The sequence below is a fragment of the Globicephala melas genome, chromosome 17 (assembly GCF_963455315.2).
Source record: "Globicephala melas chromosome 17, mGloMel1.2, whole genome shotgun sequence".
NCBI lineage: Eukaryota > Metazoa > Chordata > Mammalia > Artiodactyla > Delphinidae > Globicephala > Globicephala melas.
This window is the reverse complement of record NC_083330.1, coordinates 7,759,488-7,774,804: the sequence shown is the minus strand read 5'-3', so window position 1 is coordinate 7,774,804 and position 15,317 is coordinate 7,759,488. Positions and strand designations below refer to the sequence as shown.

The 15,317-nt window shown below is 50.2% G+C and overlaps 1 protein-coding gene across 7 annotated transcripts in view; it reads right to left on the bottom strand.

The window, feature by feature from the left end:
* CHD7 (chromodomain helicase DNA binding protein 7) overlaps window positions 1–15,317 on the bottom strand; it is a 179,228-nt gene that overhangs the window by 9,588 nt on the left and 154,323 nt on the right. For 5 of the 7 annotated variants that reach the window (XM_030859681.2, XM_060287188.2, XM_060287185.2 and 2 more), the window contains exons 20-31: window positions 14,977–15,087; window positions 14,685–14,890; window positions 12,144–12,343; window positions 11,809–11,968; window positions 7,471–7,560; window positions 6,901–7,004; window positions 5,436–5,565; window positions 4,906–4,978; window positions 4,689–4,746; window positions 3,771–3,999; window positions 2,588–3,540; window positions 1,666–1,826 (exon numbers count right to left, since the gene is read on the bottom strand). In XM_030859681.2, coding sequence (XP_030715541.2) covers window positions 1,666–1,826; window positions 2,588–3,540; window positions 3,771–3,999; window positions 4,689–4,746; window positions 4,906–4,978; window positions 5,436–5,565; window positions 6,901–7,004; window positions 7,471–7,560; window positions 11,809–11,968; window positions 12,144–12,343; window positions 14,685–14,890; window positions 14,977–15,087 — 2,475 coding nt within the window. The remainder of the gene's footprint in view (window positions 1–1,665; window positions 1,827–2,587; window positions 3,541–3,770; window positions 4,000–4,688; window positions 4,747–4,905; window positions 4,979–5,435; window positions 5,566–6,900; window positions 7,005–7,470; window positions 7,561–11,808; window positions 11,969–12,143; window positions 12,344–14,684; window positions 14,891–14,976; window positions 15,088–15,317) is intronic. The other 2 variants (XM_030859684.3, XM_060287189.2) reach the window with 2 other exon arrangements.

Sequence of the window (15,317 nt, the reverse complement as noted above, 5' to 3'; positions counted from 1 at the left end):
ACCTAATGAGCGTCAATTTGCATCTCCCACCTATTATCACTTCAAGTTTCATTGAAGCGTGTCCTTTAAAAATGTCTAATTACAGCTCTCAGACCCAGTTTCCATAGATTAAAAGCCTGCCACTATAGACCTTTCGGCTTACCTGGGAAGCTGCCTTCTCAACTCAATAAGGCAGACTAGCAAAACACGGGAAATAAGGGAGCATACAGAGGAAAAAAGAAATGTCTCCGATAGTACACTCTTCAGTTAAAAATTTCACATTGTTTCTTCCACAGTTAATACTATGGGAGAGCAGCCTGGGGAGGAGTCGAAGGAAGCCTTTTCTGTGTTGTTTGTTTAAACCAGACAGCCCTGTTATGGTGATTAGGATGATTATCTCTCCACCCTGAGAAACAGACCCAAATTACATAGGGATTTATTATGAAATTATGCCAGTTAGCCAAAAAAGTAATTTCTACTTTGCTTTTGGGTTACAGATAACTACATTTGGAATTATCTCATAACGTATTCGAGCAAATGGGTCAACGCCCACCCTCTCCCCAGTTCAGAAGATTACAGGGTTCCAAATGTATGAAGTTGTCTTAAATCTGAAAGTTCTGCTTCAGGATTTAAAAACCACCCAAAACACACAGTTTTAAAGTACACACAGGTTCCATCGGGCATTGTTGTTGGGATTACAAAATGGTACAATGGCCATGGAAATCAGAACAGAGGTTCCCCCCCAAATTAAAAATAGAACCATCACATGATCCAGCAATACCACTTACGGGTATGTTTCCAAAAGAAATGAAAGCAGGGTCTCAAAGAGACATTAGTCCATTCACATTTACACTAGCACCATAATAAGCCAAGAGGACGAAGGTACCCAAAGGTCCCAATGATGGATGAATGGATGAAGAAAATGTGGTATATACACACGACAGAATGTTATTCAGCCTTAAAGCAGAAGGAAATCCTGTTACATGCTTTGACACAGATGGACCTTGAGGACGTTACACTAAGTGAAATAAACCAGTCATAAAAGAACTAGTACTGTATGATTCCACTTATATGAGGTATCTAAGCTAAAGTAGTCAAGTTCACAGAAACAGAAAGTAGAATAGTAGTTGTCTAGGGGCAGTGGGGCAGGGGAGTTGATCTACGGGGAAGGAGTTTCAGTCCTGCAAGATAAAAAAAGTCCTGGGGGTCTCTTTTACAACAACCTGAAAATATTTAACTCTACCCAACTGCACACTTAAAAACAGTCAAGATTGTAAATTTCTTGGTATGTGTTTTTTACCACAATAAAAAATTCTTTTTAAAAAAGGTTCACACATTTTATTTTGTCAGATGGGTGAGTCTTTTGAAACAATAATCCATAGACGGCACTAGACAAATAATCTAAAACACCGCGAGGAAGCAAAGATCCTTATGAACAGTTCTTTTTTCTTATTCGCTTTGCTTCCTGGCACCTTTCCTATCCTATTAAAAAAGTTATTCCACAGAATTTTTTCTTTGGGCTTTCCCAGATCATTCTTTTAAAAACACAAGAAAAATCTACAATCTTCATACACTGTGTCAGAGTTTACCTTAAAATTAGTTGAAAAATCAAGCTAGAATGATTTCCTCCACCCTATTCTTTTTTGGTCACCAAAACAACAACAACAACAACAAAACTCCACCGACCTTAGGCCAAAACGAGAAGGCAAACGTTCTTTCATGAAGGAGCTGAGCTACGGACGGATCTCCATCCTCCATGTAGAATCCGTCTCGGGTCTCATCCCTAGCAGTGCTCATGGAAGCATTGCTCTCTTCATCAAAATTCTTCCCTCTCGAGACAGTTCCTGCTGAGAAATGAGTTAATGTGCATCGCTCACAACCAGCATATTGCTGAAAAGGGAGTGTAGAAAAGACATGATTTAATATCTGAATGCTGATGAGCTCCATTTTATCGAGTACCTACTGCGGCTACAATGGTATCAGGCACGTTACAAGTCTTGTCGCTTAAAGCTTGCAAGGGCCCTTTCACGTAGATGGTGTCATTCCTGTTTTACAGATGAGGAAGTAGAGGCTTAGGGACGTTACGTCTCACTAGTCGTCAGGCATCCTGCGAACAAGTCTCACAGGCGGCTGAATCGACAGCCAAGCCTCTGACCCAGCAGAGCCTCTGTTCCTCCACCAGGAAAAGGATTAATGCGTTGGCCACAGTTCCGAGCCGCAGCTCCGGCAGAAAAGTACAACGCGGCGCTTCATTTTTCCTTCGTGGCAGGTACGGCAACCTACCTGGGACTTAGGAAGAGAACTGGTTCTTCCCAGATTCTACTCCCACCCTTTACTTCGGAATGAAAAATAAAGCATCATTTGTTTTAAAATTGTTAGTGTCTGTAAAACCCTCCTCCTGGGAAGTTAAGTCGTTCGAAATAGCATGCTTACACATCGTATCAGAGCAAAACATACATCTAGGCATAACCTGACACTATTCCTTCACAGAAAGAAATGTACGCTCATTACCTTTAAAACGACCGGAAAAAAAAAAGAGCACCGGTCACATGACAGGAAGACACCTGCGGGGATGGGGTCAGGAGAGGCCTGAAGGGCCAGGAGTTACCTTCGGGCTGGGAAGACTCTTCCGACTTGTCATCGTCCTCCAGCTTTTCCTCTTCGTCCTCCTCGGAACCCTTTTCTGAAATGGACTTGGGCCCCATGTCCGCACCGACCTCCGCCCCTCTCGGATCGCTCTTCCCAGCGCCGGGTTCGGCCTCGGCCTCGCGGTCCTGCTTCCGGTCCTTCCCGCCGCCCTCGGCCTCCTCCTCCTCTGCCTCGGCCTCCCCCGCCTCCCCGGCCTTGGCCTCCGCCCCTCCCGCCTTCTCCTCCTGGCCCGGGGCGGCGGTGGGGGCGGCGGTGGCGGCGGCGGCGGGCGTCTGGCCAAAGCCCAGGGCCAGCGCGCTCAGGGCCGGGGCGCCGGCCGCCCCTCGGGTCTGGGCGAAGGTTTTGTGCGCGTCCAGGAAGGAGAGCTCGGGGTCGTTGAGGATGTGGTAGTCCGTGCGGCTGACCCCGTGCTTGGCGGCGCCCACCAGCAGGTCCCGGTCGTGCCTGCCGCACTCCCACCACTCGGGCAGGTCCAGGCTGGGCTGGCAGAGCCGGAGCCGCTCGGCCAGCTGCGGGTGGCGCAGCACCTGCTCGCGGATCTTCCGCAGCAGCTCGATGCGGTACAGGGTGCGCGAGGCGCGCTCCTCCGTGATGGGCTCGATCGCCGAGGGCAGGTCGGGCGGCTCTGCGGCAGGGGGAGCGCGTGTCACCCGAGGGCGCCCGCCCCTCCCACGCCCCGCTGTTCCGTGCCCGGCGAACCTACCGCCATCTGGCTTGGCGGGCACGCGACACACCCGCCGGCACATGGCCACGAAGCAGCTGAAGTACTTCTCCAGACTCTCATCGGACTTCTTGTCAAGCCTGGCAAAGGCTCGGAATTGGTTCCAGTCGAACTGCTGTTTCGCCGGGTCAAAAATAACCCCAAACGTGGACACCACGCGGTAAAAGTCCGCCTCTTCCCGTCTCGTCCACCTGTCAGAAAGGAGACGTTAGCCGGACTTGGGCTGCGTAAAAAGGCTTCACGTTTATTACTGCTTTTCCTCGTTTGCCCTGAACTTAATTCACAGGGCTTGTCTCTTTCTGCGGGGGTGGGGGGGCGCTTTGACGGCGGTTATCTTGCCTGCGATGTCTGCCTCCCGCGGGTGCAGAAGAACAGAGGAGAGGGCAAGGTACCAGGCGCTGGTAAACCCTCGGAAACTCACTTCTGCCGTTTCTCCGATATTATAGCCTCCCTTTCAGCTTCCAGGGCCCGCACTTCCTCCCGGGGCCGCCGTCTCCGCCGGTCGGTCTTCATCAGGGCCTCCTGCCTCATCTGCTGCCTTTTATAGCTGCGCTGATAGGCGGTAATGAGCCTGCGCAGACGGGTGGTCAGGGTCGAGGTATTGGGCCAGTACAGCTGGCCTAACTCAGCGCTGCCCTCGCTGTGCTTGCCTGGGGAATCGAAGAGAAGATGTCTGAATGTGCAGCCATAACCTCGCCATACACAGAGGTTTCCCAGCAAAACGAGATGACTCGCTAACAGTCAAATGGCAGCACGGGAAGGGCATCGTAGTGCTCTCGCTTTTAAAATATAAGTAAGTTGTGATGTTAGTGTGGAACTTGTAAACCATTTCTTTCTCAGCTCCTTAGGGGGAAAAAACCAAGGTCATACGTCAATCCTCCATAAAGAAACATACTTTGTGCCACAGACTACGTGATAAGGGTGCTCTCCTGTAATGTGATAATCTTGAACGTAAAAAACAATCACATGATTGTTAGCCAATGATCTTACATTAGGAAAAAAGGGTAGTAGTGTCTCAATAAGCTGGCAGATACTTAACAAATGCCCTGTTTTTAAGAGCTGTGTTTCTAAAGATGCTTAAAAGTTTTCACCACCTGATTTGAAACATAAATATGTAAATTATCTTAATCCAAAAAATAGTTATTTTATCAAAGCAATTCAACAGAATGAAAAACCGAGAATAAACAGGCATTAGAATTCTTCACAAAAGAGGTGAGTCAGCGTAGATGAAGCGGCACTTGAAGACGCCGCCGTGGTGAAGCGGCAGCAGTCCAGCCGCAAGGCAAGGCCTGCACCCCACTCTTCAGCCCTGCTCCCCCCAGCTTTCAGGGAGTCCTACCTGGGCCGCGTATTTCCATGGGTTCTTCCTTATCTTCTGGAGGAGAATTTGCAAATTCCTCAAAAGCAAAGCGAGAAAGAGAAATTATTTTAATTTGGGGTTTTATTTTGCTTTTATCTTTTAAAGAAAAGGCCGTTATCTATAAAGTTTAACAAGTCTTATATGAGCATACAATATTTTACTGGTGCCGTAAAAGTCAATGTACTCAAGTTCTTACATCTATTTCATCCTTGAACGGCGTTCTGGTTGGTTTATATTCTGGGTCTTCATCTTCTCTATCAAATTCTCCCCTATATAAAATTTATAAAAATGTTTAAATCACACTGGTTAGCAAGAGACTGAAGGGAGCCTGGGAAAGAGTAACAACCCGCCTGATGCTACTTTGAATTCTGCGTCTGACATCCAAAGCGACTCTGTCGGTATTCAAAGCGTGCAGCCATGAGGGGTAGGGTGTGTGTGTGTGCGTGCGTGCGTGCGCGTGTGTGTGTGTGTGTGTGTGCGCGCGCGCGTGCGCGCGCGTTGGGGGGCGGGGGGTTGTCATCATTTGGAAAAGACAAGTTGCAGATTATCTAGATCATATATTGTGTTTAAATAGTCATTATGATATATAAACAGACTACACTGGTAAACATCACTTAAGTCCAAATCAGATGCAATGTAATGCACAGTGCCGTGTAAGAACTGAACCCTGCCAGTAGATGTGACACTGACATAAAGTTTATTAAAATTTTAAAATGTCCTTCTTACCCATCACCGCCATCTGCTAGCATGTCTGTTCCTCTCTGCTCGGCAGCGATGGCCTTGGCATCGGGCATACCAACTCGTTCCAGGAAGCACAGCGCGGGGTCAGCTCGCATGGAATTGTACTTCTCGTACCCTGTGCCGTCCCACCGGCCCACAGAGGACACACACGGAAACAACGAAGGCCCGTCACTCACAGAATCACGAGCACGGCCACCCCACCCGTGGCTCTCGACTGAGATGATCATTGTATGTTGGCTTTAAACGAACCAGGCTGCAGTAGCCTGTTCCACGGAACCCTTATCCCCGGGCAGATTTGGAGGGGGAGGAGGGGGCCAGGTGACATTTCAGGGATGTTATCAGAACGACTGCAAATACTAACGGAAAAACGGGTTCAGAATAACTGCAAGGTGCCTGGGAAGGTGTCTGACCCGACCGTCCCCAGGATCTCATTTTGCTTGGCATTAAAAGGCTTCGTAATGTTCTTCTGTGACCTCTGCAGGGGTCCACCCCACCTTCCCCGGGAACGGCTTCAGTCCTGCAGGAACGTGCACCGCCGGCTGAAACATCCCTGTCTACGTCAGGCCAGCGAACCTGTCTTATTAGGTTTAGGATGATGCGTGTCAGTAAGATGACACTGTTCCCTCTATGGTTTTCAGACTGCAATTTGCTTTCTGACTGCCCAAGTTGACTAGATGGAAGATGGCAGATCCCAGCAGTGCACTGCGGGAAGATGATTTTTAGGCTGAGCTCACAGAACACGGCTGTGGTACAGAGGCAGAACAGCACAATTCAATTAGGATGTGTACCACCACACCCCGCTCCTAACTGCTCTAGAGCCGCAAGCCAAACTGTAATCATGAAAGGTTTTATAAGCCATCATTCTCCCCTTTAGTCAGGCTGGGCTGCTGAGAATACCTCCACGACCTCCAGAGACTCGGGATTATAATCAGGAATCGTTCACTGTATATATCATGCCAGTTCTGCATCCCCAGCCTTTCAAAGTTAACAAGGCTGCATCCCACTCAGGGGAGCCACGAGTTCTCGGCACTGACATTTGTGAAATATTGCTTGGAACAAAGCCCAGGAGGCACTTGTACAGATTAATAGCAGAGGTTAAGCCCACCGTCCACTTTGACACGGGCTGGCAGAGCCCGCAAGGGGAGCCAGGCTGGAAGCAAAGTTTAGGGACAGCTATAGGACAACTTGGCTATTATTAAAACAAATATGGCTTGGGTTTTATTTACAGCCAAGAAAGAAATGTTTTCTTCTCAAATACTCAACAAACATTCAAAAACAGCATCTGATATTTACAGTTCATATTAGATTTTTAGTACAGGAAATGGTAGACGCCAAGAGTCCTCTGGAACTATCCTCATTAATATTATGACTTTGGAAAGAGAATGCAAAGAGCTCTAAATAAAGACAAAGCCACACGGTCAAGATGTGGTCCAACAGAGACGCCCCTTACCGTGCTTGAACACTCCAATCAGGAGGGACTTATCAGCTTCCTTATCCCACCAATCTGTGGGGACTTCCGCGTGGAAAGGCTCAGGTATCCACACATCAGCTTCACTACAAAGACAACCGTTTACGTGATATTTAAAACAAATCCCAGTATTAAAAAAGAACGCCAAGGGACGAACGCAACCCGCGCCCCCTTCCCACAAGCACCTGAGCATCGTGAGGTGGGGCTGGGGGCGGCGTGAGCAAAGGTTAAAAGAAAGGGCAGAAGTCGGCCACGTACGTCCTAGCAGGACCAGAGGTGAACTTTACCACGCAGGGCCCCATTTTTTAAAGGTCAGCTCGGAACACCGGTCGTTTAGTTCACACCTTTTCGTACATCCACACATACATACGAACAGGCTTTTCCCGATTCTCATCACGTCCCCAGGCTGGTAGGGCAAACAACTGCTCTTGAGATGCAAAAAGGGAGAGGCGCCACTGACGGCTGACGGAGGTTCGAGGCGCGCCCCGCGCTCTGTTCTGACCGCCCGGCTCATCGCCGAGGGGAACGGGGCGAACGTGGGCTCACACCAACCTTGAGTCGGCGCCCTCTAGGATCTTCTCCGCCTGGTCTCCTATCACTTCTTGTCTCAGGTAGTACAGCATGCGGACACGCAGCAGGACCCTGGAGAGGAAGACGGGGGCGGGGGCGGGGGGGGGGAGAAGTTCTTAACTTCGGGACTGTTTGCCAACAGCGGCTCCTGGCAGCTGCTGCTGTTCATCCATCATCCTGCCAAGGCTGATTAGCCATGCTGTATGGTAGGCTTGAAGCGTGACAGATGGTGGCACATAATCACCTCTGTGTGGTGCTTTCTGCTAGCTTCCAGCAGGCCTGCCTGGCAACCGCTCCCCCTGCACAGAGAGGGCCAGAGCTCAGCCCGGCCCGGGCACACTTCGTGGAGTCTACCTAGTGCAGCTTGTGAAGTTTAGACACGTAGCCCACCGCTGCCTCTGAAGTATCGAAGCGAGTTTGTAAACAACGGAGCAGATGGCTTTCAGTAACTGTTCTGCTTCATTATCTCGTAAAACTTCCTCAGCTGCTGCCTTAATACCATTTTTGGAAGCACATCAGAAGTTGTAGGAATAAACGAGATATAAAATCTGGTTTTACTACCTTACCATAAACCCTCAATATGGAACGTCAGGTTTTTCAGATTATACAACTTTGCTTCTGAGAAAGGAAGATGGTGGTGGCAGTGGATCCTTACGTTTCCCCCTTAAGGAACAGTAACCGGTTTTTATTCCTTCTAGCTTATATTACCTGGAAGCCTAAGTTATAGCTTAACAAGTAATAATAAAACATCACAAAGGAGATTAAAATGTGTCCAGTTCACTGAAGTTTCTAGTCATCTTCAAGGAATCAGTTTTTAAAAACTCATGGAATTCTAGGAACCAGATTTTTGATCTCACTTGGATTTCCTCAATGGCGTACACCTAATTCTTTCAATAATGCCCCCCTGGTAAGTCCCCAAGGCCTGTCTACTCCAAGTCTAGCATCTCCTGCTGGACAGCCCCACTGTGCACTCAGGACTCATATCTGAAGACTACCTCCTTGGCCATGAGTAGGTAACACCAAGTGCTACTCCCCTAGCTGGATAATCCCATCATACACTTGCAGAACACTTTACAACCCATGTATCACACTGACTAACACTAGCTCATTTGATCCTTACAATAACTCTATGACAAAGTGGAGCAAGTCACAATTTCCATTTTCACAAACATGAAAACTGAGGCCAACAGAGGACAAGTGACATATCCAAGGTCACAGGGTCACCTTGAGCATGGACCACTCAGAATTAGGCCTTCTGACTCCATCACTTCTTAATGTCTCTAGGGACGTGGCACTTGTCATTGAAAATATCAAAATAACAACTAGGGGCAGCTTCACCACGACAGGCCACTCCCAATCACACACAGATACCCCGTGACCCGCCTTCCTCTCCACCAACAGGCTGCTCCTGGCCAACCTGGGTTCTCAGCGGGCAAAGCGTGAGGCTGTAAATACCTGAATGCACTCCAAAGTAAGCGGCCTTTCTGGATAATTCGTTTTTATTTTTTAAGATTTCTTTCTTTTGATAAGATTAAACATTGGCTGTGCCGTACTGAACCAGCAGAAGAGAAGTGACAGTGCAGGCCCCATGGCTGCACAAGAAGGAACTGCACACCACGTCTCCTTACAGAGGATGCCTGGCAAGGGGACGCCCTCCACCTTTAGCTGGATCCTCTTTTATTCACCAAAACTCGGTGCGGCAGCAGTGATCCTGACGGTTTCTCTCCCTTCGGTAGAAGACAAAGTTTTCTACCTCGTGAGGAATTTTGGTTTTGTGGAGACTTTTACGAATGAACTGTGAATGTCACCTTTCTTCTAGAGGAAAAAATTCAAACCAATGCACTGGCAAGCTGAGTGGCCTGGCAGGGTAACGGGGTGATGGGAGGTGGCCTCTGACCCTAAGGAGCTTGCACGTGGTGAGTCAGACAGACAGGACTCCTAACAAGTCCCCAGACCTCATTCTCATTTCAGCGGCTATCCCACTGGTGCCCGTTTTCTGGACCAGCATCAAGGCCGGGAGCACGTGTGCACTGAACTGTCCTACCCCCTTTTCGTCTCCTTCAACTTGAGACAGATCCTGTCTTTGTCTCTTGAAACTTTTTTTTTTTTTTTTGCAGTACGCGGGCCTCTCACTGCTGTGGCCTCTCCCGTTGCGGAGCACAGGCTCCAGATGCACAGGCTCAGCGGCCATGGTTCACGGGCCCAGCCGCTCCACGGCATGTGGGATCTTCCCGGACCGGGGCACGAACCCGTGTGCCCTGCATCGGCAGGCGGACTCTCAACCACTGCGCCAGCAGGGAAGCCCTGTCTCTTGAAACTTTTGAAGAGGACTGGCCAGCTGTTTTCCAGGAGGTCCCTCAATTTGGGTCTCATTTTCTCTCTGACTGCTCATCCCAGAGAGGAGATGGAAGAGGCACTGCCGATTCTTCTCCTGAGACCCAGGGGAAGATGTGAAGAACACTAGTTACATCTCACGTACTAACTGGGCCGCGTACCCTGCAGAAGTCTGTTACTGACATCAAAGTGGGGAATTAAAAACCGCCACCATGACACTGGGGTCCGGGAAGAGGAGCCGTTGTTCCCACACTAAACCCCTTCACTTACAGTTTGTCTGAATCCAGAGTTCGGAAGGTTATGGACCTCAAGTTCACATAAACCACAAAGAAACAGAAGTTTTCTAATAGCTCTAGGCAGGGCAGGACTTTAGGGAGAACCATTATGCTATGGCAGTAACAGCAGTTTCTGAGGTGCCAAAAGGGTTTGAGGTAATGGTTTTGAAGACTCAGAAGGGAAAAATTTTGTCGGTCAAAATCCAGCAATGATGATCAAAGCGAGTCCCTGAAGGCACCACTGCATTTAAAAAGGGACGAGAACCACAAGTCAGTGCGACCCAGGAGTAGCAGATGTTCTCCAGGAATTATTTCACTGAGGTTTTCGACAACCCTGAGGGGAGGCAGGGTTCCGAGATGGGCAGGGCTGCTCGGAAGCAAAGGTGCTCGCTGCCCCTTAACTAGCCGAGGGACCTTAAGCACCCGAAACTTGGTCTCCTTGCCAGGTAAATGGGGATGAAAGAGCACGACTTATCTTAGACAACTCAAAACACATAATCCCTAGGAAGCGCTTGGCGTGCTGCCAGTATTAGGTGCTCAGACTTTTGCTGCTATGATGTCTAAGAGAGATAGACATTTATTTAAGCTCTATTTGACGAATACAGAAAGTGGGTCTTTGAGAGGTCAAGGAGCTTGCCCCAGGTCGCCCAAAGCCAGGAAGGGGAGAGCTGTGCGGCGGTAGCGCTGCCTGAGCCCGGATACCGCACATGCACGCTCAGGGGACGGAAGGAATCAACACATGTGGACGCTGGTGTAATGTGTCGGCAGCTCACAGAGCTCCAAGCGAGGAAAGGAATTCAGACCTAGTATCCTTCAATTATATATAATCAGGTTCTGGAAGTAAAGATAAGGAATGTGATTCTAAGCTCAGAGGTAAGAAGAAAGGACCCAGTAACTGAGGCATCATGAAGCAAAAAAATACCATGTGAGCTCCGCCGTTGCTCGACTGAAAGCAGTCAGTTGAAGGCGGGATCATATGAAGTTAACCATAATCCTCTAATACACGTCGGTGAAAACTCAGTTATTCACAACGTCCACAGCAGCATCATTCACAACAGTCAAAAGGTATCAGCCAACCCAAGTGCCCACTGATGGATGGATGGGTGGATGAACAAATGTGGTCTATATGTACAACGGAATACGGCTCAGCCATAAAAAGGAACGAAAATCTGGCACAAGCTACAACACGGATGAACCCTGAAAACACTGGGCTAAGTAAAATAAACCAGATACGGCAAGGCAAATATTATACGATTCCACTTATGAGGTACCTAGAATAGGCAAATTCACAGAGACAGAAGGTAGAATGGTGTGGTTGCCAGGGGCTTCAGGGGGGAGAAATCATTTAATAGGTACAGAGTTCGTATTAAGGTCAACAAAAAGATTTTGGGTACAGACAGTGGTGATGAGGACACAGCAATCTGAGTATGATCATTCCCAGTGAGTTGTTCACTTGCAAATAGTTAAAATAGTAAAACTGTGTCATGCATCTTTTACCACCCAAAAAAACAAAAAAAAAACTCAGTTGCCTGAAGGCAGGCTGCCACGTGACTTGGCATCACGTTTCAAGAAAAACAGTAAGGTTGTACCAACACAGTAAATATGATATAATAGCCTCACTGATATATATCTAGTATATACATCTACTTAAACACATGCATGTTTAAGAAGCAGGGTCGCCAGCTCCCCACGACCGCCCTCCCTGACGTACTTGTTGCAGTGGTGCTTCAGGTGCTTCTTGTAGCTGTCCTCCTGGAACAGGGCATCTGGGTTGCAGCCGGCCAGCCAGTCAGCGTCCTGCACCACTGGATGCGAGCTCTGGGCTTTCACCTTTTTGCCCTTCCGCCCCCTGGGCACCGGGGCTGATAAACCTACAAGCAGAGTAGTCATGATAACCATAGCAACAGAAGCTCTCCACGACCCCGGTTATGGCGTCAGGGTCAGGAATCTCCGTGCAAGGCAGGGACACACGGGGTCTGGGACACGTCTCGAGCGTCCCCGACAGCTCCCTGGGACCCCACCGCACAAGGCGCGACGCCGACCCACCGGAATGGTTGACCAGGGCTCGCGTCTGGCCATCGGCCGTGGGCGTGATCAGATCCCAGATGAAGCTCTTGATGTTCTCGTCCCCCCGGTAGTGGTTGAGGCAGTACACGAGGATAGTCCTGCAGATGGTTTCCACGTCCTGCTCGCTGAGCGGACGCTTGTAGCGGCCATGGGAAAGGATGTCTGTCCAGCGCCCCCAGCTGCAAAGCAAACATTCACATGCAGACGGTGCCTCTGGGTTTAGACGTGCGGCTTTGGTTTCATGGTCAGGTGGCAGTGTTAGGAGAGCCTGGGTCAAAACTAGCGACATATGACATCAGGTTATCGTGAGGCAATCCAGGGTGCCGTTACCACCCGGCCGCATGTTCACTGCGCCGCCGGGCAGGGGCTGACACAGCCCTTCCCAGCTGAGACCTGGAAACCCCCCGCTCCACTTCACGTGGGCATGGTTCGTACTTTCCGAAGCTGACCCACCGTTTGAGACGGAAGGTGACGGGAATGACTACCCCCAAATCAGGGATGCACGCGGCTAAAGGTGCAGCTGCATCTATTCACCTCCAAGGGACGCCCTGATAATTAATGAGAGGCCATGAAAGGTCTCCCTTTGAGACAGGGGTGCTAGGTACCAAGTATAAGAGCGCTCCTAGGTCCTTGTGTGAAACGGGGGGAGAGAGGACCGTGGACAGACCTACGCGTGCAGTGCACAGGCTGACGCTGCGTGAGCGTGCCCTCCCCGGGTTCCAGGCGCTCAGGGCAGGAACCAGCCTCCACGCGAGGGGCACAGTTCGCCCCGCGGCCCCGCCTCTGCCCCGCCTGGTCCTCCCAGCTTCAGAGAAGTTTCCCCAGTTCCTCAAATCGCCTTCGGACACACGGCTCTTTCTGCTGGGAACTGTCTCCTCCTCCCTGCCCGACGACGTCCCACCCTCCCTCTTACCCCAGCTAATTCATGATATCCATTCACGCACCTCCTTTGATTCCCCACCCCCCACAGTGGGCAGACAGCCCCAAGCTGCATCTTAGAGAGGACGTGCCTCTGCCCCACTGGCATGTGAGCACCTGTGCAGCTTTACCAGTTTACTGCCCTTTCTGCTGGTTCACCTGCCTGCCCACCTGCCCCCGGGGTGGGGGGGGGGGGCGCCGTAACCACCTGCTCACGGCCCTGTCCTAGCAGTGCCCTGCGGGTGGTAGGTGTCCAACACACCTGATGCCCACGGGAGGCGGGAAGGGCGTTACTGAAAGACAGATGTCCTGAGCATACTGCTCAGCTTCAGCAGTTATTCATGTTCCGTCTCTAAAGTGAGCAGCAACGTTCTCAACTTTGATCATTAGGGTGAAACATGGAAGCAGGGGAAGCAGCAAAGGGCTCGGCAGCTAGGGGTGGCCAGGAAAGAATGCCCGGCTTGCAGAGATGACGATGAGAGGTGACCCAGCTGCCGAGACACAGGACCGGCTGCAGCGGAACCTCCTTCACTGCATAAGCAGCCACTGACCCAGCGCTCGCCGTGCCTACGGGCCCCGCACTCTGCCCCGAGGACACGAAGAGGGAGCCCTGGTCCTCGCGGAGCCCTTCACCAGGGCTCCAGCAGGAGAGGCTATCACCTGACATGCCGAGTGTGACAGCAAGTGCGGGGAGACCCTCTGGGGCAGGTGCTGAGGTGGTGCCTGCTCAGAGGTCAAGGGCAGGAGATGGTGGGCGGGCAGGGCTGCATGTGGAAACAGAGGGAGCAGCGCACACGGCAGGAGAAGACGCCTCTGTCCCAACAGCAGCCCGGGGTGCCCGCGGAAAGGACCCACGAGACAGACAAGGGCCAGGTAGGAGCCCTGTCTGCCACGTTGGCAGGATGTTTGTGTTTCTTCTGAAACTAATGATGAGCCATCGGAAGAAAAAAAATCACAGAGCAGATGTCGCCAGATCTATAGAAATACCGTTTTGGCGGCAGCTTTTTCACTTGAGCGGCATTCGCCGGCAGTCCCGCCACGTGCCAGAGCAGGCGTATTTACGAATCCAGATGCACGCCGAGCATCTGCCTTTCAGAGCCCTGTGTGGGCGCCACAGGGTCAGACATGGGTCAGATGTGGATCTTGTGGTCCAGGAGGAGAAACACGACCCATTCAGAGAGTTGAAATGACCGCCATTTATGTTGCAGATGACTTGGAAGAGCTATACAAGTTGAGACGATTGCCTTTAACAAGTTTTTATAATGGAAAAATAATGAAAGATTACCATAGTGGTAAACTTTATGTGAAGGTACACTAGGAAAAGAGGTTGTTATTCTGAGACTTTGCTCTGAGTTATTAATGATTAGCAAGTCAATGTGGATGTGACACAATTCCTTAAGGGGCAAACCCCCTTCGAATCCGTGAGGATCTGCACGGCTTTCAGCTCTTTAACCAAGAGGCCCCAGGCCTGCCCGGGTTGCGTCAAAGGCATTTGCTACGGGGAGTCACAGAAATCCAAACACAAATAGGGTTTTCCTCCGCCACCTGGAATTCTAACTATTTTTCGAATGAAAGTCCATCTCTCACATGAGCCTGACTCACCCGTAGACAAGCAGGTTCTTCTCTACTCGGAAGCACTCGCTCCTGGCATAGCCCTGGGACCTGTCCTGCGGCCGCCGTGGCTTCGTGCTGGGCTTCTCTTCAGAATCGCTCTCCAGGTCTGAAAATTCCATCAGCTCATCCTCCTTCACTGCACTGTACAGCCTGGTTTGCTTCCTCACTCTTGGAGTGTCAATAACCAGGTTGTTCTGAAAGAGAGCAGATACATTGGAAACTTCTGAAAAAGCAACCCCTGGGGGAGATCAGGCAGACTGTGAAGGGGCCTCTCACTCACCCTCCCATTTAAGGCATCGATATCCAATTCCGCCTTCTTAGCCCACTTTTGCCAGAAATTTGGATCATCCAAGGAAATATCTGTCCTGTTTCCAGATGCAACAAAACTGGCCTAAAAGGGAAAAACGCATGCATTACTTTGAGATGCTTTTCTCAGTGGCAAAATGCAAAGCAGTTTTCACATATTCATTCACTCGAACATGGACCCATCCTTCTACCGTGAACCAGAGGCTGTGGCCCATGGGACTGGGATGAAGGACTGTCCCTCAGGCAGCTCACTGTCCAGGGGTTGATAAAAGATGATAAAATAAAAGATGACAGCACAGCATAGTAAATGACAGG